Below are 27,441 nucleotides of genomic sequence, written 5' to 3'. Positions count from 1 at the left end.
TTCTACTGAAACTGAAATTATGACAATGGCTTCATAAAATATGCTTGAAATGCACAAATGCTTTGTGTGTTCGATACAGGCAAAAGTTTGTTGTTCCGTCTGTTTGGACTAAAGTTCAAAGGAACAATCTGGAACCTCTCAAAATGGCACTCAATACTTTGTTGCCAATTTAGCTTCAAATCTGAGTCCTCTGTTTTATTCTGATTATAATCAGAGGCAGCACATTCAAAGGGAAATATCCATTTTAATGAGCTGCACGGTGGACAAGTGGTTAGCACGCAGGCCTCACAGCTAGGAGACCCGAGTTCAATTCCACCCTCGGCCATCTTTGTGTGGAGTTTGCATGTTCTCCCCGTGCATTTAATCCGGTTTCCTCCCACATTCCAAAAACATGCTAGGTTAATTAGCCACTCCAAATTGTCCATAGGTATGAATGTGAGTGTGAATGGTTGTTTGTCTATATGTGCCCTGTGATTGGCTGGCCACCAGCTGGGATAGGCTCCAGCACCCCCCACAACCCTCATGAGGATAAGTGGTAGAAAATGAATGAATATCCCAAAATGATTGAAGGATAAACAAGCATCGGTTTAGGTAACACCCTCTGCTGTGTTTACTTGGTATTGGATCGATACCGAAATCTGTAGAATCGCCCAACCCCGGTCAAAGTGCCCCCTGCTTTTTAAAACAGCAAAATATTCATGGTAAAAAATCACAAAATTATTCAAGGAGCTTGGAAATGTTCAAGTAAAACGTATTGGTATGAGCGTTTACTTGGTATCAGATCGATACAACAATTTGCAGTATCGCCCACGCCTTGTGAACGTTCTTGTAAAAGTGCAAAAGAATAATTGCTCCTTTTTTTGCACATTGCACTATTAGAATACTGCACTCTTTCGTTTTACAGTTACTGTCAGAGGAATTATTTAAGATAAAAGACATGATGGAAAGGAGGAAAAAAGCTTTCCCCTGACAGATATTATCACTACAAGCTTTTATGGGATTTTTTTTTTAACTTCCTAGTCACTCAGGGTTTTTTTCTTTTTTTTTTTTTGTTACTGACTCCCAGTGTCAGCTGGAGTGAGCGCACTGCTAAGTCTGGCTTCACTACAAAAGGTTAGCAGATCTGACTGTCAATAGGGTCTTGTGGGTGGGAGGAGACATGGAGGTGAGGTGGTGAAGGTGGTGGGTAGTGATGGGGAGGAGGCGCTTTGAGAGAAAGAGATACTTTGATATTTCGGAATGTAAGGAGGGTGAATGTGGAGAACTGGAGGTTGGGGATCTAATTACCGGGCCATAATTGGGGGCTGGGGAATAGGGTTGCCGTCCTCTCAACTCGCTGCAGATCAATTATGTTAAGAGAACATCTGTAAGTAGAGCTTAATGAGGTCCATTAGAGCAACATGCGCTGCCTTCCCTAACGGTGCTTGTCAGCTTCTAGGATGAGCTGGAGTGTGCTGCTGACTGGGGACCTGGTGGAGGGGCTTAAATAGCAGAGCCGGGCTCCACTTCTAAACCAGTCAGACGGCGGTGGAGAGGAGTCCGGTACTGGAAGCTGGAGTTAAGGCATCCACCGAAGAAACAAACACTGGACGTGAGGAAGTTGGACTCGTCTTGAACACCCCCTGTCTGCACCTCAAGGTATGTGTTTAAGCGCGTTTGCGACTTTAAACCAGTTTCTGGCTGCGCGTAAAATGTGCGTAAAAGTGGGATTTCCCGAGATCATATAGTAATACTAAATCAAATGAATCATTGAAATAAAACCACATCATGCGTTGTGGGTTAGACCGCTGCATCCGTCCTCCATGCGCACTGAGGATGAGTAATTGGCGGAACGCGTGTGAGTGAAAGGCGGGTGGAAGGTGGCGGCAGCCTCGCACGCTCTGCAGCAAATTGCGTGATTACCCGTGATAGGCTGACTTGAAATAATTCAATCCATGACAAAACCTAATTACGGGCAGGTAATACCCCTGTCAGCTTTAATGCATCTCATCACTCATAATGGCGCGCCGAGAGCATTTTATGACCCATCTCATTATCCCTGCTTTTTTTGGAGGCTCAAACGCTGCATGCCTGCATGTCTCCTCACCATCACAATGGGTTTTTTTCTTCAATGGAATAACTTTGGCTTTGGGAGTATTATTTACTGTACTTGTGTCCAATGATAACAAATGATGTGATGTGTTTAGGTGCTAGAACTGCTGATAAGAGACAATTTAGATCAACTACACTTTAAACAAAAATATCATGTTTTGACTTTTTATCACAATACAATCTATTAATGTATTGTAATTGGGGGGGAAAAAACATCACAGTAATCAACACGGTTATTTTTCTATTCGGCTTGGAGCCGTCAGGATGCTTAATTGATTGTCGCATTGTACTATTTGTTTTTACATCTGTTCAATTTGGAGCCGCAAAAAGTCAGGACTCAAGATGTACAGGAAACGTCAATATAGCGCAAGTATTGTAAAAATATAGTGACTTTTTTTTAATTTATGTATCTGTTCAAATTGGAGCCAGATCAACTTGGCAGGATGCTTAATCGATCGACAAAAGACGTTCATCTCAATGTAGCACAAGTATGGTAAATGTTGAGTCACTTTGTAGGCAGGACACTCAATCGAATGTCGAAAACACACAGCCAAAGGGTTCTAAAACTCGTGTGACTTTTTTTTTTGTCAGGATGCTTAATTGAATGTCAGAAAATCGAAAAGTGTCGCAAAAGTTGAGTGACTTTTTGGGCAGGATGCTTAATCAAACACAGAAAAGCAGTATGCAAAGCAGTATAAAAGCAATGTAACAGTATTCTGAAAAGTTTACTTTTTTCTTTACAGTTATCCTCCCATTTTGTGTGGAAGTGGTATTTTTTTTGTCTTACTCTGTCTGAAACACTTTCTTCAGGATAGTATAAGTAAATTGGAGAGGCTAACTAGTTAGCTTGGTAGCTTGCTATGCTAGCGGCGGCTGTCTCTTATGTCCCTTCAGTGATCCCGTAGCCGGCTCAATATGGTCTAAACAAATAATAATAATAATGTATTAACGTTATAATAATGTAAAGGTGACTATAGGGGTGTTATTTAATGCCTACAGGGCTCTAACAAAAATGTAAGTTTTAAACTTTGAAAGTCTTAAACAGGTTTTCTATGCTCCAGCTATTTTTTTATTAATATCAAATCCTACTTTGCGGAAATGTACTTATCACGGTCGGTGTCAAGAACCAGTTAACGATCAACCAGTTGATGACTGTATTCAATTTGGAGCCCAATTAAGTTGACAGGAAGTTGAATCAAACTGCAATAGCACAAAAGTTTAGTTACTTTTTTTGGCAGGACACTTAATCAAACAGCGAAAAAACGGAAATTTGAATTTTTTTTTTTTTTTTAGCAGAATGCTTAATCTAATGTCAAAAAGATATGTAGTATTTGAGAGTTGATTGACTTTTTTTTCCAATGGCGGCAGCCAAGTGGTTAGCGCGCAGGCCGCACAGCTCGGAGATCCGAGTTCTCCCCGTGGATGCGTGGGTTTTCTCCGGGTACTCCGGTTTCCTCCCACATTCCAAAAACATGCTAGGTTAATTAGCGACTCCAAATTATCCATAGGTATGAATGTGAGTGTGAATGGTTGTTTGTCTATATACGTATGTGCTATGTGATTGGCTGGCCACCAGTCCAGGGTGTACCCCGCCTCTTGCCTGAAGACAGCTGGGGTAGACTCCAGCACACCTGCGATGCTTGTGATGATAAGCGGTAGAAAATGAATGAAAATCCATATGCAGTGCCTGAAGTATGCTGAAAGTTTTTGCCAGGATGCTTAATGGAATGCCGAGAAGACGTATATCTCAATATAGCACAAGTATAATAAGTATGGTATTTGGAGCCTGAATGAGTTTTTTGGTTGTTTTGATACTCAAATCTTGTTTTTTTTCACATATTTTCCAAACTTTTAAAGCAGTGTTACACACTTTTTGATACTTTTATGGTCACAACAAAAAAAAAGTGTTAGTTCTGCAGCTGTTGGTGGTGAGGAAGAGAGAGGAGGTCTGGATTCTGCTGAATTGGGTTCACTTTGACGGACTTTATTGGCTGGTTGGTTCACTTGGAGTACAGAAAGGCGGCTTCATCCGCATGCATGCTTTTGCACTTTTACGGCTGCCTTTTGCATCTTCTTGCTTCCGTACGGTAGAAAAAGCGGCGATTGGGGGAAGCCGCTCAGATTAGACGGTGGCTGCACGGCGGAGGAGAAGCATCTCTTTGTCGGGCTGTCATTCGTCTCTCTCTCTCTCTTTCTCTCTCTCCCCCTCCCCTCTCTCTCTCTCTCTCTTTTACACACACACACACAGCTCCACACTTGAGCGCAAAACGCCCCACTCGCAGCTTGAATCTGGCGTTTTCCACATCGAAACCCGCACCTTGTTTTTATATTTTTATGCTCTCAGCGTCGGAATTGGACCCCCTCCTTCCAGCCTCGTCCGATATAAACATATAGGCTCCGAACAGTACACACATAGGCAGCATTCAACAAAGCCAGCTGCTCTCCGGACCCTGCGGTGCATGGTGCATGCTGCCTGAAGCGGCTCAACAAATGCAGAAAAGGGACAAAAGTTTCGGTAAGGCTCTTTCTCCTGTGGCTTTTGGGCTTGTGTGAGCGTTGGATGCGTTTGCTGCAACACCGCACAGTTGGATCCGACCTGCTGCCGCTCCAGATCCTCGTTTTTACCACCAAATAAGGCGTTGAAATGAGCGGCGTGTGCGCGCCTTAGAGTCGATACACGTTATTGGCTTTTAGCAGCACTCCGCTGCCATGGCAACAGTAATTAAAACTGATAGCGATAATAATAGTGTCGGATTTGGGGGGGGGGCTCCTGGTCGCTGTCCTTCATCCGGTCGTGATGCATGTGACCGACCGGGGGGGACTGGCAGGCTTCAACCCGCAATGAGTGGAGAAAAGCGGCTAAAGGGAAGCGAGGATAGGAAGCTCAACGAGGCGGACGATACGGTACATTTGGGGATCGATCCGATTCGATTAGCGGTATTTCCGATACTGGTACTTTTTACTTGACACTTTTCATTTCATTTCATGAATTTGTTGATTATGATTAGAATCTGAACTTTTTGTGAGCAATTTATAACCATAAAAAACAAAAGCACATTAAAACGTAAATATTGAAATACTTAAAAATTATCAGAAGAGAACTATAAAAAGATATCATAATGCTAGTTACAAATGATACATTAACACCGCTTATGTCGACATGCGGATTGACTGATACGGGAAATTTTGGTATTGATCCGATACGAGTCAATACTTGCCGATACTTTAAATTTGTTTGGAGAACACTAAATAACGTCATGACAATGTCAATAAAACAGCTAATTTAAACCTTTTGTCTCTAATGTATTTTATATTCATTATTTTATGGTTTCAACTGCATCATAATAATATATCAGTATCATTCAGCTGGTATCAAAGTGATACTGATCAACCATTGTATCAGTGGTATCGATGTCTGTATCGATCCAACCTCCCCTTACTAAACTGATATCATTAAAGCTCCGAGCAGCTGTGATTCCTCTTTTCCCTTTATGGAAGCTTTTGTTCAAGCACTCCCACCCCCACGCACCGGCAATCGGAAGAGCCAAGTGGCCGAATTCCTGCCATGCTTCTCGGCTTCTTCTTCTTCGAGTTGATTGCACAGTAAAAAAAAAAAAAGGGGGGGGTGGTCTTTTGGTTTGGTAATGAGCAGCGACTTTGTAGTGTTAACGAGGCTGCATGCAGGACGGATCAGTGCAAGCCGAACAGGCGCGGCTGGAGAGGAGAGGAACCCGGGCACCCCGCTCTCTAAATCCAGCCAATTAACAAATCAACAGCGGCAACTCTGTGGAACAAATGAGACCCGCTCACCGGCGCACCGCAACTGGATTTATACTGTACGTGCACGCCATGCCTGGGACTAACATGGGAACACTGCTCATGCTACTTTAAAAACTACTGTGCGTGTACCTTATTACCAAAAGTTGACACAAATATTCATATTCAAATGTCATGAAAAGTTATTCAGGGTTTAAAATACATATGCATTCTCATGTACTGAGGTGCTTCAAACACTTGTGGGGGCACATTACAAAAAGACACAAAAGGAATAGAAATAGATCCTGGAACTCTTATTGAAATGCAGAAATTCTAAGGATGCACACTGAATTTTGTAAAAATGATGCATTCATAATGTACTGATATTAATGCATGTTACTAGTACTTACAAAACACTTGTGGGTGCACTTTATTAAAAAAAACTACATACAGTATGTAGTAGAAATAGATCACATGGCTCTTATTCAAAATGCAAAAATAGTGCAATTAATCAGGGGTGTTCAAAGTGCAGTCCAGGGGCCGTTTGTTGCACGCATATTGCTTTTTATGGTCCAGGGGCTGAGTATAAGAATACAGATTCAATTAAGTGTTTTATGAAAACAGACACAAATTAAAAAAAAGGTATTTCCAAGTATTCCTAAAGAAAAAAATGCACTGTTTTTGGTTGTTATTATCCCTAATGACAGTTGTTTTACTACATATGTTAACTGTAAGAATTCTGTACATTTTCAAATATTCTGAGAAAATGTACATACTGCTCGTTCATACCCCACACTGTCAAAATTTTGATCAAAATTAGATCAACACTTAAATATATCCCAAATATAAAATTCAGGCATAGGTGTGGTTGCTATAGTCAAACATACACATTTGACTATAAGTAGATTTTCAATGTATACATTTTCAATGTATGGCTGACAAGGTCTCGCAAGATCAAAAAAAAGACAAGATTTCTCATTCAGAAAAAACGTCTCACAATAATTAATTAATTATTAAATAATTATTAATTAATTACACAATTGACACATTTTTAACATTTTGCCGGCTTCCATGTATTGCGACATGGTTCAGCACCTGGACGCTTCATAGAAAGGCTTGAGCTGATGAGAGATGGAGTGAGACCTCTTGTCAGTCATACTCTGTCTCTGTGGGGGTAGGCGGGACTGCTATAGCATACATACAGCAAAAGAGTGGAGTCTCGTGAGGAGCAATTAGGAGGAAAACAAATGATTGCAAAGCCAAACGCCACAGCCCTCATGTGGGAATATTAATAATGACCGAGGTGAGCCTGTCAACATGAACAAGGCGGCCTAAGGATTGTTCCAAAGAGACGTTTGCTCGGCAAATAAATACAAACGGAACAGTGCAAAATGGTGTCCATTCACAGTGTGATATTGTACAGATAATTAGTTTAGTTTAGTTTAGTACATTGCCAAAGAAATGCTGCTCTTTAATACAGTTGAAATGCTGCAAACATTAAACAGACCTAAATGCTTGTGAGAAAATACATGTCAAAAAATGCATTTCAGTGGTTTATTTGATCTAAAAAAATGTAGACAATATTGTTTTGGGTCAATTTGTGGGACAATAAACACCCGCATTCTTTTGTGACTCGGTTAAATAAAAAAAAGTTTGCTTCTACAGTCAAACCTTTGATTGTACTTTTCTTAAAATCACGTATTGTCTCGTTCTCGGAGACCCCATCGATACATTTTCTATGCTGCTTATCCTCACTAGGGTCGGGGTCGCGGGTATGCTGGAACCTATCCCAGCTGACTTCGGTCAAGAGGCTACATACACCCTGGTCGCCACTCAATCGCAAGGCACATATAGACAAACAACCATTCACACTCTCATTCATCACATTCGTACCCATGGATGATTTGGGGAGAACATGCAAACATGCACAGAGAATCAAACCCAGGTCTTCCCCATCTCCTGACTGTGTGGCCTACATGCCCTTAACAGTAATCGAGAAAGTTGACATTTTTTAAATGGAAGGATAACGTCAATACACATAACCAAAACACACTAAAAGTGCTGCCCAGAGTCTGTTTTCCGCACCTAAACATATGTTAAAATTACTATTATTATTCATTAATTTATTATTAACATATTAATAAGATATCTTATTAGATTTTACCCTAATTTCTAAAATCTAAGCTAAGATAAACTCAATCTATCAAATGCCTACTATGTAAAAAGAGGGGAACATGAGGATGTATTGTAACTAAATATGAATGCAACACTTCTGGTTTTACAATCCCTTTGCTCCCAATCGGCCTTTTATTGTGACCACCTCTGTAATAATTAGTCTCGATATGCCCCACCTGTGAGGTGAATGGATTGTTGATTCAAACAGATCTGTGAACAATATTTTAGGGAGATGGGCCTTTTCTCTACATAGAAGTTTTACATTTTGACGGGAGCAAAAACAAAAGTGTTGCGTTTATATTTTTGTTGAATGTATTTAAAAGGTGTGTCATGATTTGGAACTCTTTAGGAATATTGTGTGTCTGTGTGAATGGGGGACAAAAGGAAAAAGGGGGGGTATGCCACTCCTCCGGGAATAGTGAGAGAATACTAATTCCAGCCTGGTGCAAACCCCACCACCCCTTTTTTTTTAGTTGGTCCCCCAGTGGACCAACAAAGGCGCTCCGCGGAGAGCTCAGGCCGAACAATACAGAAGGTCTGCAAAGCTTCTCGTCTGTGGCCACGCCCTCTTTAAACACAGAGGCCGTGTTTAAAAGCACTGTCCGGATCTGCCATGTGAAACTTGACTATTGTGTCTGTGCTGTTTGTTGTCGTTTACACCCCACCTTCATTTGCATGTCTTAGCATTAAAAGGTTTTTTTTTATTTATTTCACACATATTTTATTATTACTACTCATTAACACATAAGAAGCCAACACTTTAAATGTCCGAAAATGGTCCCACACTTGACTTTAAGTCGTCTTACTTTAAGTCGCGGGTATGCTGGAGCCCATCCTAGCTGTCTTTCATACTCAGTCATTCATAAAAATAAAAAATGAAGATGTAGTCTTATAAGAAAACAAGACAAATGTTACAAGAATAAAACTATAATGCAACAAGTAAGAATAGAATTGTAGTGTTCTTATGAGAAAATAATAAGTACAGTAAACCTGGGATATATCGGATTCAATTGTTCCCACTGGTTTTGTCCGATATAAGCGAAATCCGTTATATGCGTATACCGGAAAATGTCCGTTTTACGCATATATGGGATTTATATCCGGTATATGCGTAAATGGGATTTTATCCGTTATAAAAAGGCACTTCCTTGACTATGTTTCCAATGTACCTGGACGCGCAGGCAACGCTGCAAACGCTGCAAATGACGTCGTATAGCGGCCTGTCACGATTCGGCAAATCGGAGCGCCACGATGCGGCCATCCGATATATGCGAGGGAAATTTCATGGAAATGAATCGGAACGGGACTGGAGATTTTGTCCGAAATAGGCGAAATCCGTTATAAAAAATCCGATATATGCAATGAATTTTTATTGGAAATGCATTACAGAAAAATTGGTTCTTTTTTATCTGTCCGTTGTGAGCGAATTTCCGATATATCCGAGTCCGATATATCCGAGGTTTACTGTAATATAAGCCAGCGAGTCCAACAAGTAAGTTACTGGTGACCGTTAAGTTCACCAAACTCCCGATCTCATTCTACATCACTGAACTAATATAAGCCAGCGAGTCCAACAAGTAAGTTACTGAGTCCGATATATCCGAGGTTTACTGTATTGCTGTATGAATAATGTCTGATAATAATGTCGTCTTAATCTCTCTGTCGGGACTTTTGGCAGGTATACAAATGCTTTCCGTCCAGCCGGACACGAAGCCAAAAGGCTGTGCCGGCTGCAACCGGAAGATCAAGGACCGCTACCTGCTGAAGGCCCTCGACAAGTACTGGCACGAAGACTGCCTCAAATGTGCCTGCTGCGACTGCAGGCTGGGCGAGGTGGGCTCCACGCTCTACACCAAAGCCAACCTCATCCTCTGCCGGAGAGACTACCTACGGTAAGAGCTGACGCCGTCCCCCGCAGCAAGCGTTCAACATGTGCCATTTGCAGAGCTAATGATCTTAGCCGGTTCACGAGGCTTACGTAAGTAGTAGGAGTACTGGGTCTTGATGGTACGGGATTTCGGCCCCCGATCGGCATCACCTTGCTCTTGTGTTAGCTTTCTGGTATCATCTCTTATGTTAACGGGTCGGTTTTGACCCGTGTATTAAATCAGCTATAAAATACACTAGTTACCATCAAATTTGGTTACCTTCGTAGGCTTCCTCATCCATGAAAAAGTTGGTTTTAATACTTTTGTTGTGCGCATGTAGGCCTTTTTTTGTCACTATACCCCGCCATTTCTATTTCCAAAAATGGTCAAATGAACCTCAAAAGAATCATATTCATAAATTGAAGGTTATTTTGTTAGCTGGCTATTACTGAGGGATATAGAACATGTCTCTTAAATCAATTTGTTTTATTTATTTTCTCAATATGGGTAAATTTTGACCCATATATATTAATGTCAAGAAAAGGTAGAAAAAGTTTTCAGCAACAGAACTTTAGCATAAACTGAAATCAATAAGCAGATCTTGGTTCACTGTACTTCTCGCCATTCTCTCCATGATCCAAATAGTAAAAGTGAAATCAGCCAATCAAATGAGTGAATTCACCTCACATGTCTGGACATAGTTTTTCTGCTATTATATTGGAAAATCCATCAAAATGAAAAATCCCCTGAAGCTTCCATGATGAGAAGAGGAGCTGGTTGTCATTGTGTTGGCTAATTGTACACTTATCATTTCAGTTTTGGCTCAAAATATTGCTTTATAGTCATTATTATTATAACCATGTCCAAACCCACCCTAACAATACAGTGGTCATAATTTCAACCAGATTTTAAAATGTAGTAAAAAATGTTTTTTTGGTTTTATTTTGTAGAGTTTCCTGACAAAGTCAAAAAGCCTTGATGCAATAAACAAATATTATGTGATTATTTTTATGCATTAAAATGTAAAACGGGTCGGTGCCGACCCAAACACAAGAGGAGGGTTAAGGAGACATTGGTGGACCCTGAGTAGGACTTCCAGGTAGCATGGAGGTGGTCTCCAAGCGAAAGGGCAGTCGGTGAAGCACCGTCTTTAACTCTCATGCTTACATGCTTGTCTTTCACTTTCACTTTCTAGATGGGTGGGGCAACTATATATATGTATGTGTGTGTGCTTTTATTCTTAAACCTTATGAAAATGGACTACTTCTCAGATTGAGATGTATTGCTTTTTGTTTGGTAGTCTCTCCCTTTCCACGATAGCGACTATCAAGGGTGGCACCCGCTAAAATTAAAGAGGAAATTACCTTCTTCCTTTTCCTCCGAAAACCACTAAAATCATCTTCTTCAGGGCGACAATTGAACAGCCTCAAAATTCCTTCATCACACACTTTGTCAGTCTCCCTCTCTCTAAAGCCATTGAGCTTGAGCTATCCTCTTCATCACGCAGTAGTCCAGCCTTTCCAAGCCGATCAGTGATAGTGGAGGGTCCAAACGGTCAAAACATGAGTGCTGCATAAGACCTCAAAACGTGGTATTAGTTCCTGAAGGTGCACTCAAAGCATCATGGAAAATGTAGTATTTAGCCATAAATTGTCCGCATCACTGTACAAGCTGCAGGGTTCAAAGCGTGACAAAATATGGGAAATTATAGTATATTGTTGCAAAAAAAAAATACCTTGAACCCATAATAACTGAAATCCATTTGGTCTTAATGGAGAAGGATCTAGTTCTTGGTCAGCAGTCCTGTGTGTTGTTGTTATGGAACGTTGATGACTTTATTCCATCAGTCTTGTTCCTTTCAATTTCCTTGTGGTATCCCATGTTGACAGAGTCACGACCCCGCGACTTCGTAAAAATCAGGCGTTCTATATTATTCCAACTTGTGTTTATCTCAGAGTATCAGCGCTGGAGTGACAAAATAAAGATTTCAGACTGTGTACATTTTTATATCGCCACAGTCTATTCTTCATTTCGGCCGTTTTGTATGTAACCCTGACATCACAAGGGTTAATGGAATTCTTCAGGGGTCTAACAACATGATTCCACCGGCAGAGAAATAATAATTCCCTAAAAAGGAGTCAAAAAGGAACGAAAGGGTGAAAATAATACGCGAGCGAAAGCGACGCACGGCTCGTAATGCAGACACAATTGCAGGTATTATCTCCTGCAGCTTGATTTGTGCTTTGCTCCCTATGAATATGGAGAAATGTGGTAAATGATCCCTTTGCAGCGGCCATTTGGGTAATAAGGCCACTTTGTTTACACTCGCGGTGCGGAAAGGCCAAAGGAGGCTAAACAGTTAACACATTCATGCTTCTGTGTGGAAAAAAAAAAAAATAAATGAAGACATGCACACATGCAAGAGCTAGCGCTCGCAAAGCCATGAGGGGGCATGAAAAAGCTGTTGGGCATCAGTTAATGGAAAACTGTAAATTCCCAGCATCCTTTTTAAAGAAAGCACCAGAAGAACACTTTATTTATTTATTCATCTATGCATTTTCTTTTTTTTATCCAATGTCAATTTTCCTCTACAGTGGTTTTACCAAGATTGTGAACGCAAGCAAAAACGTAGGTGGATTTATTAAGGTTTGGAAAAGCTGGCTATCAGTGAGCGATAACCAAATGCAGCGCATCGTTTAGTTTTTCCTGTACAGCCACTCTAGCAAAAAGGCAGAAAAATCTTTTTTTTTTTTTTTTTTTTTTTAAATCTGACATCAGGTTTATTACGCATTTGTATGTCAGCATCAACCTTTATCACCACCGAGTGACAGGCAGTAAAGAGAAAAAAGGCTTAGCTTGTGTCAAATCCATCTATTCTCTGTAGAAATCTCATTTAGATACATCCCCGCTCATGAACATGTGTCATGCCTTTAATAAGAAAAGGGATTTGGTTTTGTGTCTACTCTGTTTGGTATTGTGTAGTTTGCTGAGAGCAAACATTCTGATTTACATTAACCCCTAAGAAGCCACAACACTTTAAAAGTCCAAAAGTCAGTCCTGTACAGTTTTGTTACAGTTTTGAGTATATAGACATATAGAAAACATTTTGTTTATCCAAGGATATGGCTTCCCTGAAATTTAGCTAATGAGCTAATTTCCAAAAGCTTATTGTTTACTATTGAAAGGTCATTTTAATTCAATTTTGTCAATGCCAAATGACAATAGCATGTTAATATTACTTAATACAGGGTGTCCCTATATGTAGTCTGCACATATAATACACTGTACACATACAATATGCATACTTTACACAGAAAAGTTACATCTAATTTATGATAAATACATAAAATTTACATTTAATAATAATAAAAAAATGTTTAAAAAAATAATAAATTCTGTTCCCCTTGCTGCAAGTTGTGAGGCTGGATTGACTGTCGAAGCTAGTGCTGCATTCACTTTTTCACCTCATAGCGCACAACTGTGGTGCGTTCAAGGACAGCCAAACACAAGTGTGAAACATCAATCCTTGACACAAAGTGCTGTACAAATTTTGGGCTTTCTGGAAGTGTCACATGTATGTTGTACATTTACAGTCGTGCACTTGTTTATTGCTGTTAATTGGTTCCAATTTGAATTTCCACAAAATTTGGTGTTAACGGAATATTTTCAGAGAGCATAGCAAACCTGTTAGCAATGTTTTTCACATCATTAGAACCCTTTAGAAGTGAATATATAATAAAATAACATCCCTATAGTCACCTTTACACTCCTTTTATTATTTGTTTATAACACATTGTGCAGGAGTAGTTTAAGGGCTAGGCTAAGAGACAGCCGCCACTCACATAGCAAGCTACCAAGCTAACTAGTTCCCCTCTCCAATTTATTTATTCTAAACTTAAATGTTTCAAATGGAGTGGGAAAGAAATCTAGAGTAAGAAAACCAAAATGTACCACTTCCACACCGAATGGGAGAATCACTTTTTTTCACTTTATCATGTCCGGCGTGCGAGTGTTAAGCTAATATAATATAACGTCACATCAATATAACATTGCTGCCAATCCAGTCTTTCGATGTTTTTTTTTACTATTAATACGCCAATTTTTGAAAATATGGTGTTTCTATCCACACAACTGCCCACTTCTGTTTTTGGTGGTGCAAAAACGGGGTTCCATCTGTATCTCTCGGTAAAAGGTTGTGCCTGCTGTGCACGGTGAAGGCCACCAGTATTACTTCATCCATTGCGACGTGTCCGCATTTAACTAAAAGCAGCTGCAGTTTGAATTCAGCGTAATCAATTAGGATTTGGAATTCCCGTCGGAAAATCGAGAAGTGGCGACGTCTTCATCTTGAAACATTTTCTTTGCACTCCAAAGAAAAGGAGTCTTCAATTTTGTCAAATCCTTTGAACGCTTGAGAGGGAGAATTCAGCTTCATTCAGGCTTCAGATTGAATCCTATCTGGGCTGCTTGTTATTACAATGGAGCACTCAGCATGCATAAAGGCTTCCCCCTGCTCAAGCTCTTAATGGGGACTTGGAGGTGGAGAAGACAGTACTCGGGCCGTCCACAGAGGCACTCCACCATCTTTTAGCCTTCATCTTTTTCACACGGGCTGCCCTCTTTGATGCTGCTAATCAGACTCACCATCACTTTTGTAAGAGCATAGATGATTACCCAATACCAATTACAGTGGAACCCGTTTATGTTGATGCCCCCCCGGACTGCCCGACTGGTGTCGACTGGAATGGTGAAAATACACACCCATGAAAAAAGCCTGAAAATGTTGACTTTTGATACCATAATATGCCTCTTGCAGTTCTTAAATTCAGTTGTAGACATTAAGGATAGTGTACACTACTCTCTAAAGCAGGGGTCTCAAACACGCGGGCCGCGGGCCAAATGTGGCCCGCAGGACACTAGTTTGAGGCCCCCGCCTTGATATGAAAGTTTAAAGTTAAAGTTTGATATGGATGCTGTATGGTATCATGTACCCAGAAAAAATTACTACGTTTGATTAATGTTCATGTTAAAGGTTAAATAACTGTTAATAGTTATCCTCCCTATCTGTGTGGAAGTGGTAAGTTTTTGGCTTTTTTTAAGTTTAAAGGAAATAACTTGAAGGCTACCGTTTAGGTGGCTAGCTCTCTAGTTTGCGAGTTAGCATGTGTCTCAAGACCCTGCAGTTGCGCAATATGTTGTAAATAAAAAGAGTATAAATGTGACTATAGTCGTGTTTTGTCATGTCTACAGGGCTCTAATAATGCTTTGTTCATTTTAATCTGAAAAAAAATCCTTTGTCTACCCACCAACTATATGTGGTTTCTTAAGTTTTTATTATTATTATTATTATTATATTTATTTATTACCGATTGATTGATTTTCTTTATTCTTGATTTGTTTATTTTTCATCTTATTTTGTGCAGAAAAATAAAAATGAAGATATTTGAGAACAGTGGAATGTTTTATCAGAGCTTTTATTGTAGAAAATCGGAACCAAAGCACTGAAAAAGTCTGTTTTTAATAAATGCGTTTTTTTTTTTTGGAAAACCTGATGTGGCCCAGTCTCACCCAGACCCTAACTCCAGTGGCCCCCAAGTAAATTGAGTTTGAGACCCTTGCTGGAGAATGTAACTTAACATAAAAAATACCATAAAAATAGTTTCTTTATAGAACATGATCATAGTCTTTAGCAGGCACCTTTTATTAATAAGAAGAACACGGTGGACTTGATGACAGGACTTAATGAGTTGGTTCAATGGTACAACACAAAAGGGAAAACTTTGTTCATCTCTACTCTGCTAGCTGTACCTACCCCCACTTGTTCTTCTTCTGCTCCCCTGGAGACCCCCCTTGTACCGGGCTAGACATACATGTGGCGGCTTCAGCGCTACAAGGTGAACTAGTCCCCAGCACGTGTTATTATTAATAACTGCCAGGGAGAGGGGTCACCAAAGACAACTCCTTGAAAAAGAACCCCAGGCCAGGCAAGTAGGCCGCAGCTGGGTGTGTTGTAAAACAATACCCCCTTTCCCCCCTGAGGAGACATGCTACTTAAAGCAAGAATAATGCATTGGGGAGCGCTGGCTAAGCCGTGCAGACTTACTTTTTGGCCATGAAAAATGAAGATCTCACCACCTGGTGCTTTTAAGCAGACCTTTACACAACTTTTGGATTTTTGTCTTTACTTTGTACGTGTACTTTACATATCAAAAAAGGAGTCCATGCTGGAAATGTGGGTATTGATCTGATACCAAATAAATACTAGGTCGGTAATACAGACACGAGCCACGTATACATGGACCCAAGTAGTCCACTTGAATTCGGTTTATTTGCTCAAAAGGAAATAATTTAACCTTTGTATACATCTCATTCCGAACGAAAAGTGGCAATCCAAATGAACATATAATCGTATTCCCAGGGGTGGAATATTCCCCGATCCGATTGAGGTATCTTGTACCCGCTCAAACGGAAAGTTGTCAGGGTGCGTTCTTCTTCTACATGTTTTTATTGGCAGTTGGCAAGAAGCTTTCGGTGTGCATTAGCGCCATCTGTGGAACACAATCTAAACACTTTTATGCTCAATTTATAAGTCCAATTTATATATATATATATATATATGACAATATATATAAATATAAAACATGTCCCCAGTTTAATTGTAAAATATTAGCAAGATTAAATTTGATCTTTTACTGCATGCTCAGATATGACGTAACACCTAGCTAGAGACGTGCTTCAGTTTTAAAAATTGAGGAAATGCGGAAAAAAATTCGGAAACTTTGTTTTTGATTCAAACTAAATTTCAATACTGGACGGACGTAAAACTTGGCCGCTATTTACGTTTTACTACGCTATTCCGGTTGAATATAGCGGCGCGTGTAGACCTGAGATTGCCCACCCTTAATATACAGTACTGTATATGGTACTGGGTAATGATACTTGTACAGTTGAAAATGCATTATACGACATTTTCACCACACCGGTCTCTGTGTGTTACTTTGTTTTTTCCACATTTGCCCGTTTTAGTACTTGGTGGTTTAAATAGTGTCCAGGTTTGCTTTAGTTGGTTGACTTGAGGTCGTAGCTGACGTTCTCCCGGTTACGTAGACACATGGCATGTCTTCATCGGCACTAGTACTGCATATCATGACCATATCATAGTACATCATGGCCTGTAATGATTGACATGTAGGCCGACCAATCCCTGACTGCAGACAGCCAGTAAAGCAATATCACAAAGCCGTGGACTGCAAAGTGGGTTGTGTGGGTGCTGTGCACATAAAAATGGGAGCAATACTAATCACAGAACATCTCCTATTAGCCGAATTCATTTATAACCACTTTAGCGAAGCAGTGTAATTATCTAGTCTCTTTGAAAGTACAATGGGAATAATTAAGGTCTTGAAAGCGTGGTTTAACTGTAAATAGTCGAACAGGAAACGCTGCTCACACCCCGGCAGCTTTCATTCTTTGCTGCATTAAGATACAAATCACTGAAATGGACAATAAGCAACATATGATGATAACCTTGGGAGTATTGTAAACACATACTGTACATGTACTGTAGATACAAGTTACTTGTCCCGCTTTGACTCTTGTTTTAGCTGTGGATTAACGAATGAATGTTGTATTTTAACGTATATTTTACTCTGTTTACTTGCTTTTATTCAACTCCATTCTTCTGTAAAGTGTCTTTGAGTATTTTGAAAAGCGCGAAACAAATAAAATGTATAATAATAATAATAATATTTTTTATACATTTTAGTAATAATAATAATAACAATAATAATAATCATGATTATAATAATAATAATTATTATTATTATTTTATAATAATAATAACGATTATAATAATAATAATAATAATATTTTTTATAAATTTTATAATAATAACAATAATAATAACAATAATAGTATTAGTAATTATTATTATTTTATAATAATAACAATAATAATAACAATAATAACATTAGCAATTATTATTATTTTATAATAATAATAACAATAATAATAATAACGATAATAATAATAATAATAATAATTATAATTATTATTATTTTATAATAACAATAATATATATTTTTATAAATTTCATGATAATGATAATAATAATAACAACAATAATAATAATAATTATAATAATAATAATCATAATAATAATAACAATAATATAATTTAAAAAAAATAATTATTATTACTTTCTCACTGGCACGTGTGTCTTCATGGCAGAGGGTTGAAAAATTGAAATGACAATTTCAATGAGACATTTCCTGTTTTCAGTTTTGTGTACCATTTTAGACTCATTTAAGAAACGGAGATGACAATATCTAAAATGTCACCGTGTAAGAAGAAATGGGTCTGGCTGCTTATGGATTCAATTAGATCAGATAGAACTTTATTGATCCCTCGGGTGAGGGCCCACAGGGAAATTAAGGTTCTAGTAGCAGCAATGCAGTACGCAGTACGCAGTATACAGGACAGTAATAAACTGGTGAAGTAACTAAGGTTAAATAAAGAACTAGTGTTTGTCATTCAGATTCGCCTAATTTCTTCAAATTCAAGCCTGGATATAAAAGACTTGCCTCTGCTTGGATTCGGGATTTGAAGATGAGGTTGAGATGCTGCTGCTGCTGCAGAGATTCCGCCCACACATCTTAAGTGGAGAAAGTCATGGTGGAGGCTGTTCAAGTGAGACAGCAACCTCAATCACGAAGTCGAAGGAAAACATGTATCGGTTGACAAAATGACAAAAATACAGTGTTCTCTTTTCTTACATTTAAATCACAAATCAGTCTGGGCGATGTGGACTGGACGCTTCCTTATTTGACGTCATTGAAATAGCTACTGGGCGGCACGGTGGTACAGTGGTTAGCGCGCAGACCTCACAGCTCGGAGACCAGGATTCAATTCCACCCTCGGCCATCTCTGTGTGGAGTTTCATAGGTATGAATGTGAGTGTGAATGGTTGTTTGTCTGTATGTGCCCTGTGATTGGCTGGCTCTTGCCCAAAGACAGCTGGGATAGGCTCCAGCACCGGCAATACTGACATTTTTACTCGGGATGTCCGATAATTATCAGTTAAAAATGTCATATTGTATCATGTGATATACTATATGTCATTTTACACATATCAGTATCAGCTGATATCGGTATCGGAAATTGAGAGTTGGACAATATCAACATCGGTTTTCAGCAAAAAAAAAGCCAATTATCGGGCGTCCATAATTTTTACTTAATTTTTCAAGATTTTGTGATCTTGCTTTTAATGTAATCAGAATAAAACAAAATAATACAAACTAAATAACGAAATAATGACTATAATCAATAATAAAAAAATATATAAATATCTAATAATATAATAAAAACAATACATTAATATATTCTAAAAGTAATAATAAATGACACAAGTCATTGACTGATTGTGTGCCAGTTTGATGACTAATAAAATAGCTTATAGCAGAGCATATTTTGGGTCTGGATCCTATGTTTGGGGAACCCCGTCCCACAAATGAGTGTTTTGTGTGGAAAAAAAAATTCTGACATGTAGCTTAGTAAATCTAAAATATACCGGAATATACTGGTTTTGTGCAGGTGGTATCTGCTGCAAATGGGAATGGTTATTTTTCCTGACTATGCCTTTATTTATGGGTACATCATCACATTGCCAAGCCAAACTGCTCCATTTGTAGTCAGTTTGGGGCGATATTTTCTCCACCTTGTTTGCTGCAACAATTTCAAACAAGGAAAGAATGATAGAAACATTATTATTATCACTTTTGAGTCAAGGGTTGATTGATTACTCAGAGGTGAAGAGACGGCTCAGACTAGCTGAAAATGTTTTTTTTACTATAATGGCTTCCTTGTGCTGCTTCCACTGTGTGTGTGTTATTGTTATTGTTGCTTTATTGATTTCTGACAGTCACGTATTCTAGGTACAATCATGTAATACTCCGAGGTTTTTGCTCACATCCTCTTCCTTATTACCTTATTACTGTATTTTTGTATGCTTATGATACCGTAACTGTTATGTGTACATTATGTAAAGCAAACATAGCGGGGACGGAAGGTCATGTTGTGCTAGGATGATGACAATGAAGCACTGTGGACATGATGATTGCTGTATGGAAGAGGTAGATTATGTTGCTTTAATAGGAAGAAGGTCCTACATTTGTGTTACAGTAGAAGCCCTTTATGTCGACATAACCGAAACTAGCCATTGCTTGCACATTTACGTTGTATTACTTCATAAGTAAGGAATGAGTGATAAAAATGTTCATTTTCATCATTATCGTCTTCAATCAAGATTTTGTACATGCTTAAATCGTCTAATCGAGTTGTGGAATCTCGTAAAGTAGCGACACACAGAAAGCTTTCTAGATCTTCCAGATTCTACACCTATTCCTGCAGCGTTTCCATGGATTTTCACGCTGAAAATTCCCACTGCACGCACACGCAAATATTCTAACTACCGAACGGTGACACGCAGAAAAAAAACAAGCAGGAGTTCCGGCAGTTAAATGAGACAGCCGACGCTGACACACGGCAGTTGAAGCTAACACTAAAAACAAGTTGTGTTGTAAGTGAAGTTGTTTGATTTTTTATTTTCTCTTTTCGTGTTCGGCATGCCTTTTGTAAGCACATTCTCCTACTAAGGTCCCCATGGTGGGAAGAATGACAAGTTGCGATTGCTGCACTCCTCCTATTCACAGGACGAGTGGACCACCTCCTCGCTCGCAACAGCAAATAAATACACAATTCCTCCACTTCAAGACGTAGATGGGCAAGTGTTGCTATGTTGGGAGTCCAGTAAACAATGGCTAAGTTCTCTACTTCGCTACTGCCGTGGCGACTGGGGGGGGTTGTGGCTACTGCTTATTTAGGCATGCCCATATAAAACAAACAGAGCATGTACAGCCATCGAAAACATCTTTTGGGCCTCACTTCCAAATGCGCAAACATCATTTTGGCACAGGAGTACAACATCAGAAAAGTGGAAAAGCATCATAGGACCCCTTTAAATGGGTCCGTTCATTTCATTCTTGTGGTAGAATCCAGGTTAATACTACCAGGAAGTTTAATGCTGTGTAGTCAGCTGTGTAGTTAGTTATATTGGTGATAATGGTGACGTTAACAATACTGTAACGCATGTCGACCATATATGTACGTATGTATCGACATTGAAGTCATTGACTGATTGTGTGCCTGTTTGATGACTAATAAAATAGCTCATATCATAGCATATTTTGGGTCTGGATCCTATGTTTGAGGAACCCCGTCCCACAAATTTGTGTTTTGTGTGAAAAAAAAAATTCTGACATGCGGCTTAGTAAATCTAAAATATACAGGAATATACTGGTTTTGTTCAGGTGGTATCTGCTGCAAATGGGAATGGTTATTTTTCCTGATCATAGGGAAGTAGTTACAGTAGTTATGTTGGTGCTGGTGATAATGGTGACGTTAATAATACTATAACGCATATATATTGACCATATATCGATGTAAACCTTTTAGTAATTTGCTAATAAGAAGAACACGGTGGACCAGGACTTGATGAGTTGGTTGACAGTGCGAGTTGCACTCTACTATCGCTTTAGAAAAGTTCAATGGAAACATCACAAACGTCACTGAATATTTACTTATTTTCAGTCATGTGACAAATTTCACTTGTCTCTTTCAGCGCTAGTTTCTGCTCTAGTTTTGATTAAAAAAAAAAGAAAAACTAGCTGGACTCCCTTTGTGTAGTAAAATGGATTCTTGTGGTTCCTGTACTCTTTTAAGTCAATTCTGGGGTCTTTCTGAGGTTCCTATGAGGGGGTGGAGGGGTGATGCTGCAAATGTTGGTGTCCATCTGAAAAAATGTGATATTGTATCGTGTGATCCATATGTCATTTTACACATATCGGTGTCAGCTGATATCGGTATCAGAAATTGACAGTTGGACAATATCAGCACATCGGTTTTCAGCAAAAAAGCTAATTATCAGGCATCCCTAATTTTTACTTAAGATTTTGTGATCTTGCTTTTATTTTCAGTCATGTGACATGACATGACTGAAATTACGGCAGCACGGTTCCATAGTGGTTAATAAATCTACCTCACAATCCATAAAAATCTGGGTTCGAATATCTCTAGGTTTTTTTTCCCGGGGACTCTAATAATCCAAAAAATGCAGCAAGTGCGGAATCTAAGGGTCCGGTGTTGCTCATTTTGAGTGTCGATCGCACCAAAGCACCAAAACACAGATGACAAGATGTCACCAAATCTCATTTGGGATAAACCAATGACCTGAAAGGCTTGGACTAAGGTTTGGGCCGAGTTCCTGTCACTATAATATTTAGCATGCGCTCCCCAAATAGGTATAATTACAGCAATAGGATAGAAGGTGTTAGCTTAAATGGATTCTAATTTGTATGTCACTTTGGACAGAAGTATGCCGAATGAATAAATATAAAACCGGCATCTCGGCGGCGATGCGGGGAGACCTCGAACTGCCCTCAGGGCCGCTTGATACACGGCTGCGGCTCTGTCTCATCAGCGGGCTTATCTAATTCTCTGTCCCAAACACATCAACCAGGGTAATGAAAAATTCATCGAGTCAGTTACTTTGCGCAATTGAACACATCCATCATCGTCTGTTACTCCGTATTATAGTAAACCATGTGACCGTCGCCCGATCATGACCGAGAAGACCTCTTTGTAATGAATATTGACTCCAGTTGTGTTAAATTCGTTCAAGCAAAATCAAGTTTTTAAACACTGGAAGCTCACTTTAGCCGTGGAGTCTTGGAGCATTAAAATGTCTTTTAAGGTTTTCATTAAAAAAAAAAAACACAAGAGCTAGAAGTTGATTACCTGATAACCGGAATCTGCTACATTTTCCTCCACGGCGGCAACTAATGTGGATTTCCCCGCTCGTGCAGACTATTTGATATCCTCCCTCCTTCTAGATTAACCTTTATGGCCCTAATAAATGCTCTATATTCACATCAAAAAGGATGAGAAGATGGCGCAATGCCTGATGGGAAAGGGGACCTGCTAAAAAGAGCTGGAACAGTAATCTTGGCTGTCCACTCCAAAATTATGCTCCCTTTTGTCTTTTTAATTAAACTCAAGTGCAGTTAGGCGGCTATTTGACCTTTGCTGCCCCCTCTTTAAGGGGAGTGCTGCGGGTCATTTCCATGCATATATTAATATCCCGTTTCCTCTTAGGCTAGGCTTTGCAGATTAAGGGGAATATTGGGTGTCGGCCATTTCCCATTTGTATTTTGTTACGTGGGAGAGGTTTTTTTTGGAGGTGGCGGGGGCGATTAAAAGGCTAAGCGTAATTGTTTGGGTTTTTTTTTTTTTTGTTAATAAATAACAAAGTTACAACAACGTACATCATGTGATTTCACTTGCACTATTCAACGTGTCCGAAAAGGAGTAGGAAGAAGCTGACTTCATTTAATCCAACCCTTTCATACCCCCATTCTTCATACCAGGTTATGTTTGCGTATATCAGGGGTCTCAAAGACGCGGACCGCGGGTCAAATGTGGCCCGCAGGACACTAGTTTGAGTCCCCCGCCTTGATATGAAAGTTTGATATGGATGCTGTATGGTATCATGTACCCAGAAAAAATTATTACGTTTGATTAATGTTCATGTTAAAGGTTAAATAACTGTTAATAGTTATCCTCCCTATCCGTGTGGAAGTGGTAAGTTTTTGGCTATTTAAGTTTAAAGGAAATAACTTGAAGGCAACCGTTTAGGTCGCTAGCTCTCTAGTTTTATTATTTGCTGTTTTACTATTATTATTATATTTATTTATTACTGATTGATTGATTTTCTTTATTCTTGATTTGTAAGAAAGCACATATAGTTGGTGGGTAGACAAAGGATTTTTTTCAGATTAAAATGAACAAAGCATTATTAGAGCCCTGTAGACATGACAAAACACGACTATAGTCACATTTGTACTCTTTTTATTTACAACATATTGCGCAACGGCAGGGTCTTGAGACACATGCTAACTTGCAAACTAGAGAGCTAGCGACCTAAACGGTAGCCTCCAAGTTATTTCCTTTAAACTTAAATAGCCAAAAACTTACCACTTCCACACAGATAGGGAGGATAACTATTAACAGTTATTTAACCTTTAACATGAACATGAATCAAACGTAATAATTTTTTCTGGGTACATGATACCATACAGCATCCATATCAAACTTGCGCGGGCCGCACTAACATTAAACTTTCATATCAAGGCGGGGGCCTCAAATTAGTGTCCTGCGGGCCGCGTGTTTGAGACCCCTGGTCTAAATAAACAATTCTGATTGGTCCATTTCAAGATTTGCAAGGATTGGTTTGCAAATTACCACCGGAATTACGCAGTCCGTGTTTTACCAACACCCAACAAGAACCGCTTAAAAAAAAAATAAACTCTTGGCAGTATGGAATTCCAAAGTACACTTGCCCGACGGGAATATCACTGATTGGATTTACTTGCCCCAATTTAGTTTTAACTTGCCCCGGGCCATCGGTACACGGTTATTGCCGAGCCCTGCCATAGGTGTCCAATGGTGCGTCTACTGTATGTGCCTTGGAAGCGACTGGTGACCAATCCAGGGTGTGACCCGCCTTTCTTCCCAAAAATCATCTGGGATTGACTCCAGCTCACCCATGACCCCTCCCTAATGAGGACAAAAGCGAGTAATAGACAAAACAGGCGGTGAAACCACTTTTTCAAGTATATGGGACCTTGAAGTGGAAATGTGGCTAAATTGTGGACGAAAGGGTCCCTCTGCAGTCGCTACATCTGCAGCACAGGCCTCCAGCCTGGCCTGGAACACAACTATATTGCCACCACATATTTGGCCGCCGCCCCTCTTTTGCTAGCATGCAAGAGTGTGATAACGGGCTTTCTGTTTGACTCTCACTGATGTGCAGCATTCCCCCCCGCCTGCATCCCACCACTTTTGGCATAGACCTGTCCTATTTTGTTTCACAGCTATGTGTTTTGGAAGCTTTCATCATTTCCAAGCAGTATGCCCTCGCACTGTCCTCTACGGGTACCTAATGTCTCCCTGATGAACCCACGCTGTTCATGCTAAATAGTCGTGCAATGACAAACGCATGACGTGTGTCACGACGGGATGGAAGTCAAACCTTTAGAACTTTCATTGGCAAATGTACAAACAGACTGCAGTTACCAATCACATCACTACGGGGCAGTACTCAGCTCTGGGACCAGAGTGCTGGTCTGGGATCTGCTGAGGCCCATTTAAGACAACCCATTCTACTGCTGCTGCTGGTTCTGGTCACATACTAGTCACTCGCCGGGGGTATTCTAGCAAGACTTGAAAAATAACACAGTTCTGTGCAGAGGTCCACTACACTACAGGTTAGTACTTGGATGGGAGACCGCCTGGGCAAATACAAATGTGGACATTGAAAGGGTGAACGGAAATAAAATTCTGGGGATCACAATAGATGAAATTATGATCTGGAGACCTCATATTACAAATATACAACACAAAGCAAAATTTGTTCTCACTCAGAAATCACTCCACACTCTTTATTGCTCTCTGGTTCTACCATATCTTACTTATTGTGTGGAAATATGGGCTAATAACTACAAAAGCAATCTTCACTCGCTAAATGTACTCCAAAAAAGGCCAGTAAGGATAATTCATAATGCCGCCTACAGAGAACATACTAACTCCTTATTTCTAAAATCACAAATACTTCAACTTGCTGATATAGTTCATCTTCAAACAGCTAAAATAATGCATAAGGCTAATTAAAAAACAATTAGCTAAAAATGTTATCCAATACTTCTCTACAAGAGAGGAGAAATATGATCTCGGGGAAGAAGTACATTTGAAACACTTCTATGCTAGGACTACGTTATGCTAGCCATAGCATTTCAGTATGTGGAATCAAACTATGGAATGGATTGAGTAAGGAAATCAAACAATGCACAACGATGAGCCAATTCAAGAAACAATACAAGCAGTTGATGTTTGCTAAATACAAGGATGAAGAGTCTTGAACCAGTCATGATGTGCTATATATATCACTATATTGACACGCACTATGGTACCCATTATGGCATTGGATGCTCATATCACCCAGTACTTTGGTACGGGACAAAAACTAAAAAAATAAAAAAAGACATTAAATTATATTTGGAAAGCAGGAAGTGAACAAATGTAACAGTTACTGATTGTAAAAGTACCAGATGGAGGGGTAGGATTTAATAAGCTTTGCTTCTTCCTACTCCTTTTGGACATGTGGAACTGGGAACTGATTATGGGATGCACTCAATTGGAATCTGATGCATGTTGAAATGAAATTAAACCATTACCATTACCATTACATTCCTTGTTTGTTCATCCATTTTTGTCCTAAAGGTAGCAAGAGAAATTGGACACAATCTGGCAGAAAGGTTAAACACACAGTGATGAGTGCAAGAAAGATTTATCCAGTCATAGTTGTCATCAGACAGCAACAGCACCCACGTTTATAAGCCAAACGATACCAATTCAGCCATTTTTTTTCTGGTGTCTGCTGTCCTGGCAGCAGTGCTCGTGTCAGAGGTGATGTTTCACATTAGGAAGGTCACATGATCTCATATTGTTAAGGGAAGTGTGCAAGCAGGAGTCAAGCCCCATTATGGAAGTGCCAGAGCAACGGAACCTGATCCGCGACAGTCAGTCAGTCAGCTGGGTTTTGCCGGCAATTAGCGCGGTAATGTGCACGGACGCAGCGCTGTGCGTGACTGAGCGAGGCGCCGTGTGTCCACCTCTGCTTAACGAGGCCTTTATGGAGATAAAGTAGGGGTGTGGGGAGAGGAAGAGACGAGTGCTAACCGGGGTGATCGGAGCTGGCTGCAGCTGTTAAAGCAGCACGAGGTGAAGGGGCGGGGGTAGCGGGGGGGGCAGGACTGTGGAAAACAGGACTGCAAATTGCTGTTTGGTTGGTGTCAGCCCCACTTACAGCAGTTATTTGAATGCTTTAGGCAGAAGCTGCAAGGCCTGTGCTGAACCCCTAAGCGACTTCTCAATTAGTGGGCGGCCTAGCGGAACTGCCAGACACGATTGTGCACCCCCCCAACAACCCAACCCTCATCCCGCCACCGTCTTACTAGTCGCATATTTTGCCAAATCTAGGGTCCGGACAAACGATTCTGTGCTGACTTCTTCCTGAAATCGTATTACGGTGGAAACCGCTGAAGTCGTCCCCGTTTATGTCGACAGACTCATCAAGTCCCGTCCATAGTGTTCTGGTCAACCTATTTTGTTGACATGAAAGTTAATATTTCATAAATAAATGAAAAATCGGTTTGTTTTGTTGCACAACATTCCCTTATCTTGTACACATAATGACTTCCTGTTCAGTGTAAATGAAGTTTCTAAATAAAAGCATGGCAGTATTAACTTAGATTTGGGCACAGCAACTAACCAAATACACCCATTTTATTTATATATGTTTTTTTTTTATATATATTTTTAAATTCCTTCCTGATCCTATCCATCCTGGTCACTCCCAATGAGAACCTCAGCATCCTCA

General features: G+C 39.8%; 1 protein-coding gene across 2 annotated transcripts in view; it reads left to right on the top strand.

Annotated features, from left to right (window-relative positions):
- Nucleotides 1–1,208: 1,208 nt before the first annotated feature.
- lmo3 (LIM domain only 3) overlaps nucleotides 1,209–27,441 on the top strand; it is a 51,325-nt gene continuing 25,092 nt past the window's right edge. Inside the window, exons 1-3 of one of the 2 annotated variants that reach the window (XM_058069029.2) lie at nucleotides 1,209–1,366; nucleotides 1,432–1,638; nucleotides 9,701–9,914. In XM_058069029.2, the coding sequence (XP_057925012.1) occupies nucleotides 9,709–9,914 (206 nt within the window). In that variant the 5' untranslated portion in view covers nucleotides 1,209–1,366; nucleotides 1,432–1,638; nucleotides 9,701–9,708. Of the gene's footprint in view, nucleotides 1,367–1,431; nucleotides 1,639–4,334; nucleotides 4,607–9,700; nucleotides 9,915–27,441 lie in introns of those variants that run through there. The other variant, XM_058069028.2, reaches the window with a different exon arrangement.

Source organism: Doryrhamphus excisus, linkage group LG2 (assembly GCF_037039965.1).
Source record: "Doryrhamphus excisus strain RoL-2023G ecotype Guam linkage group LG2, RoL_Dexc_Guam_v1.1, whole genome shotgun sequence".
NCBI lineage: Eukaryota > Metazoa > Chordata > Actinopteri > Syngnathiformes > Syngnathidae > Doryrhamphus > Doryrhamphus excisus.
The sequence above is the reverse complement of the archived record's forward strand: the minus strand, read 5'-3'. Positions and strand labels throughout refer to the sequence as shown.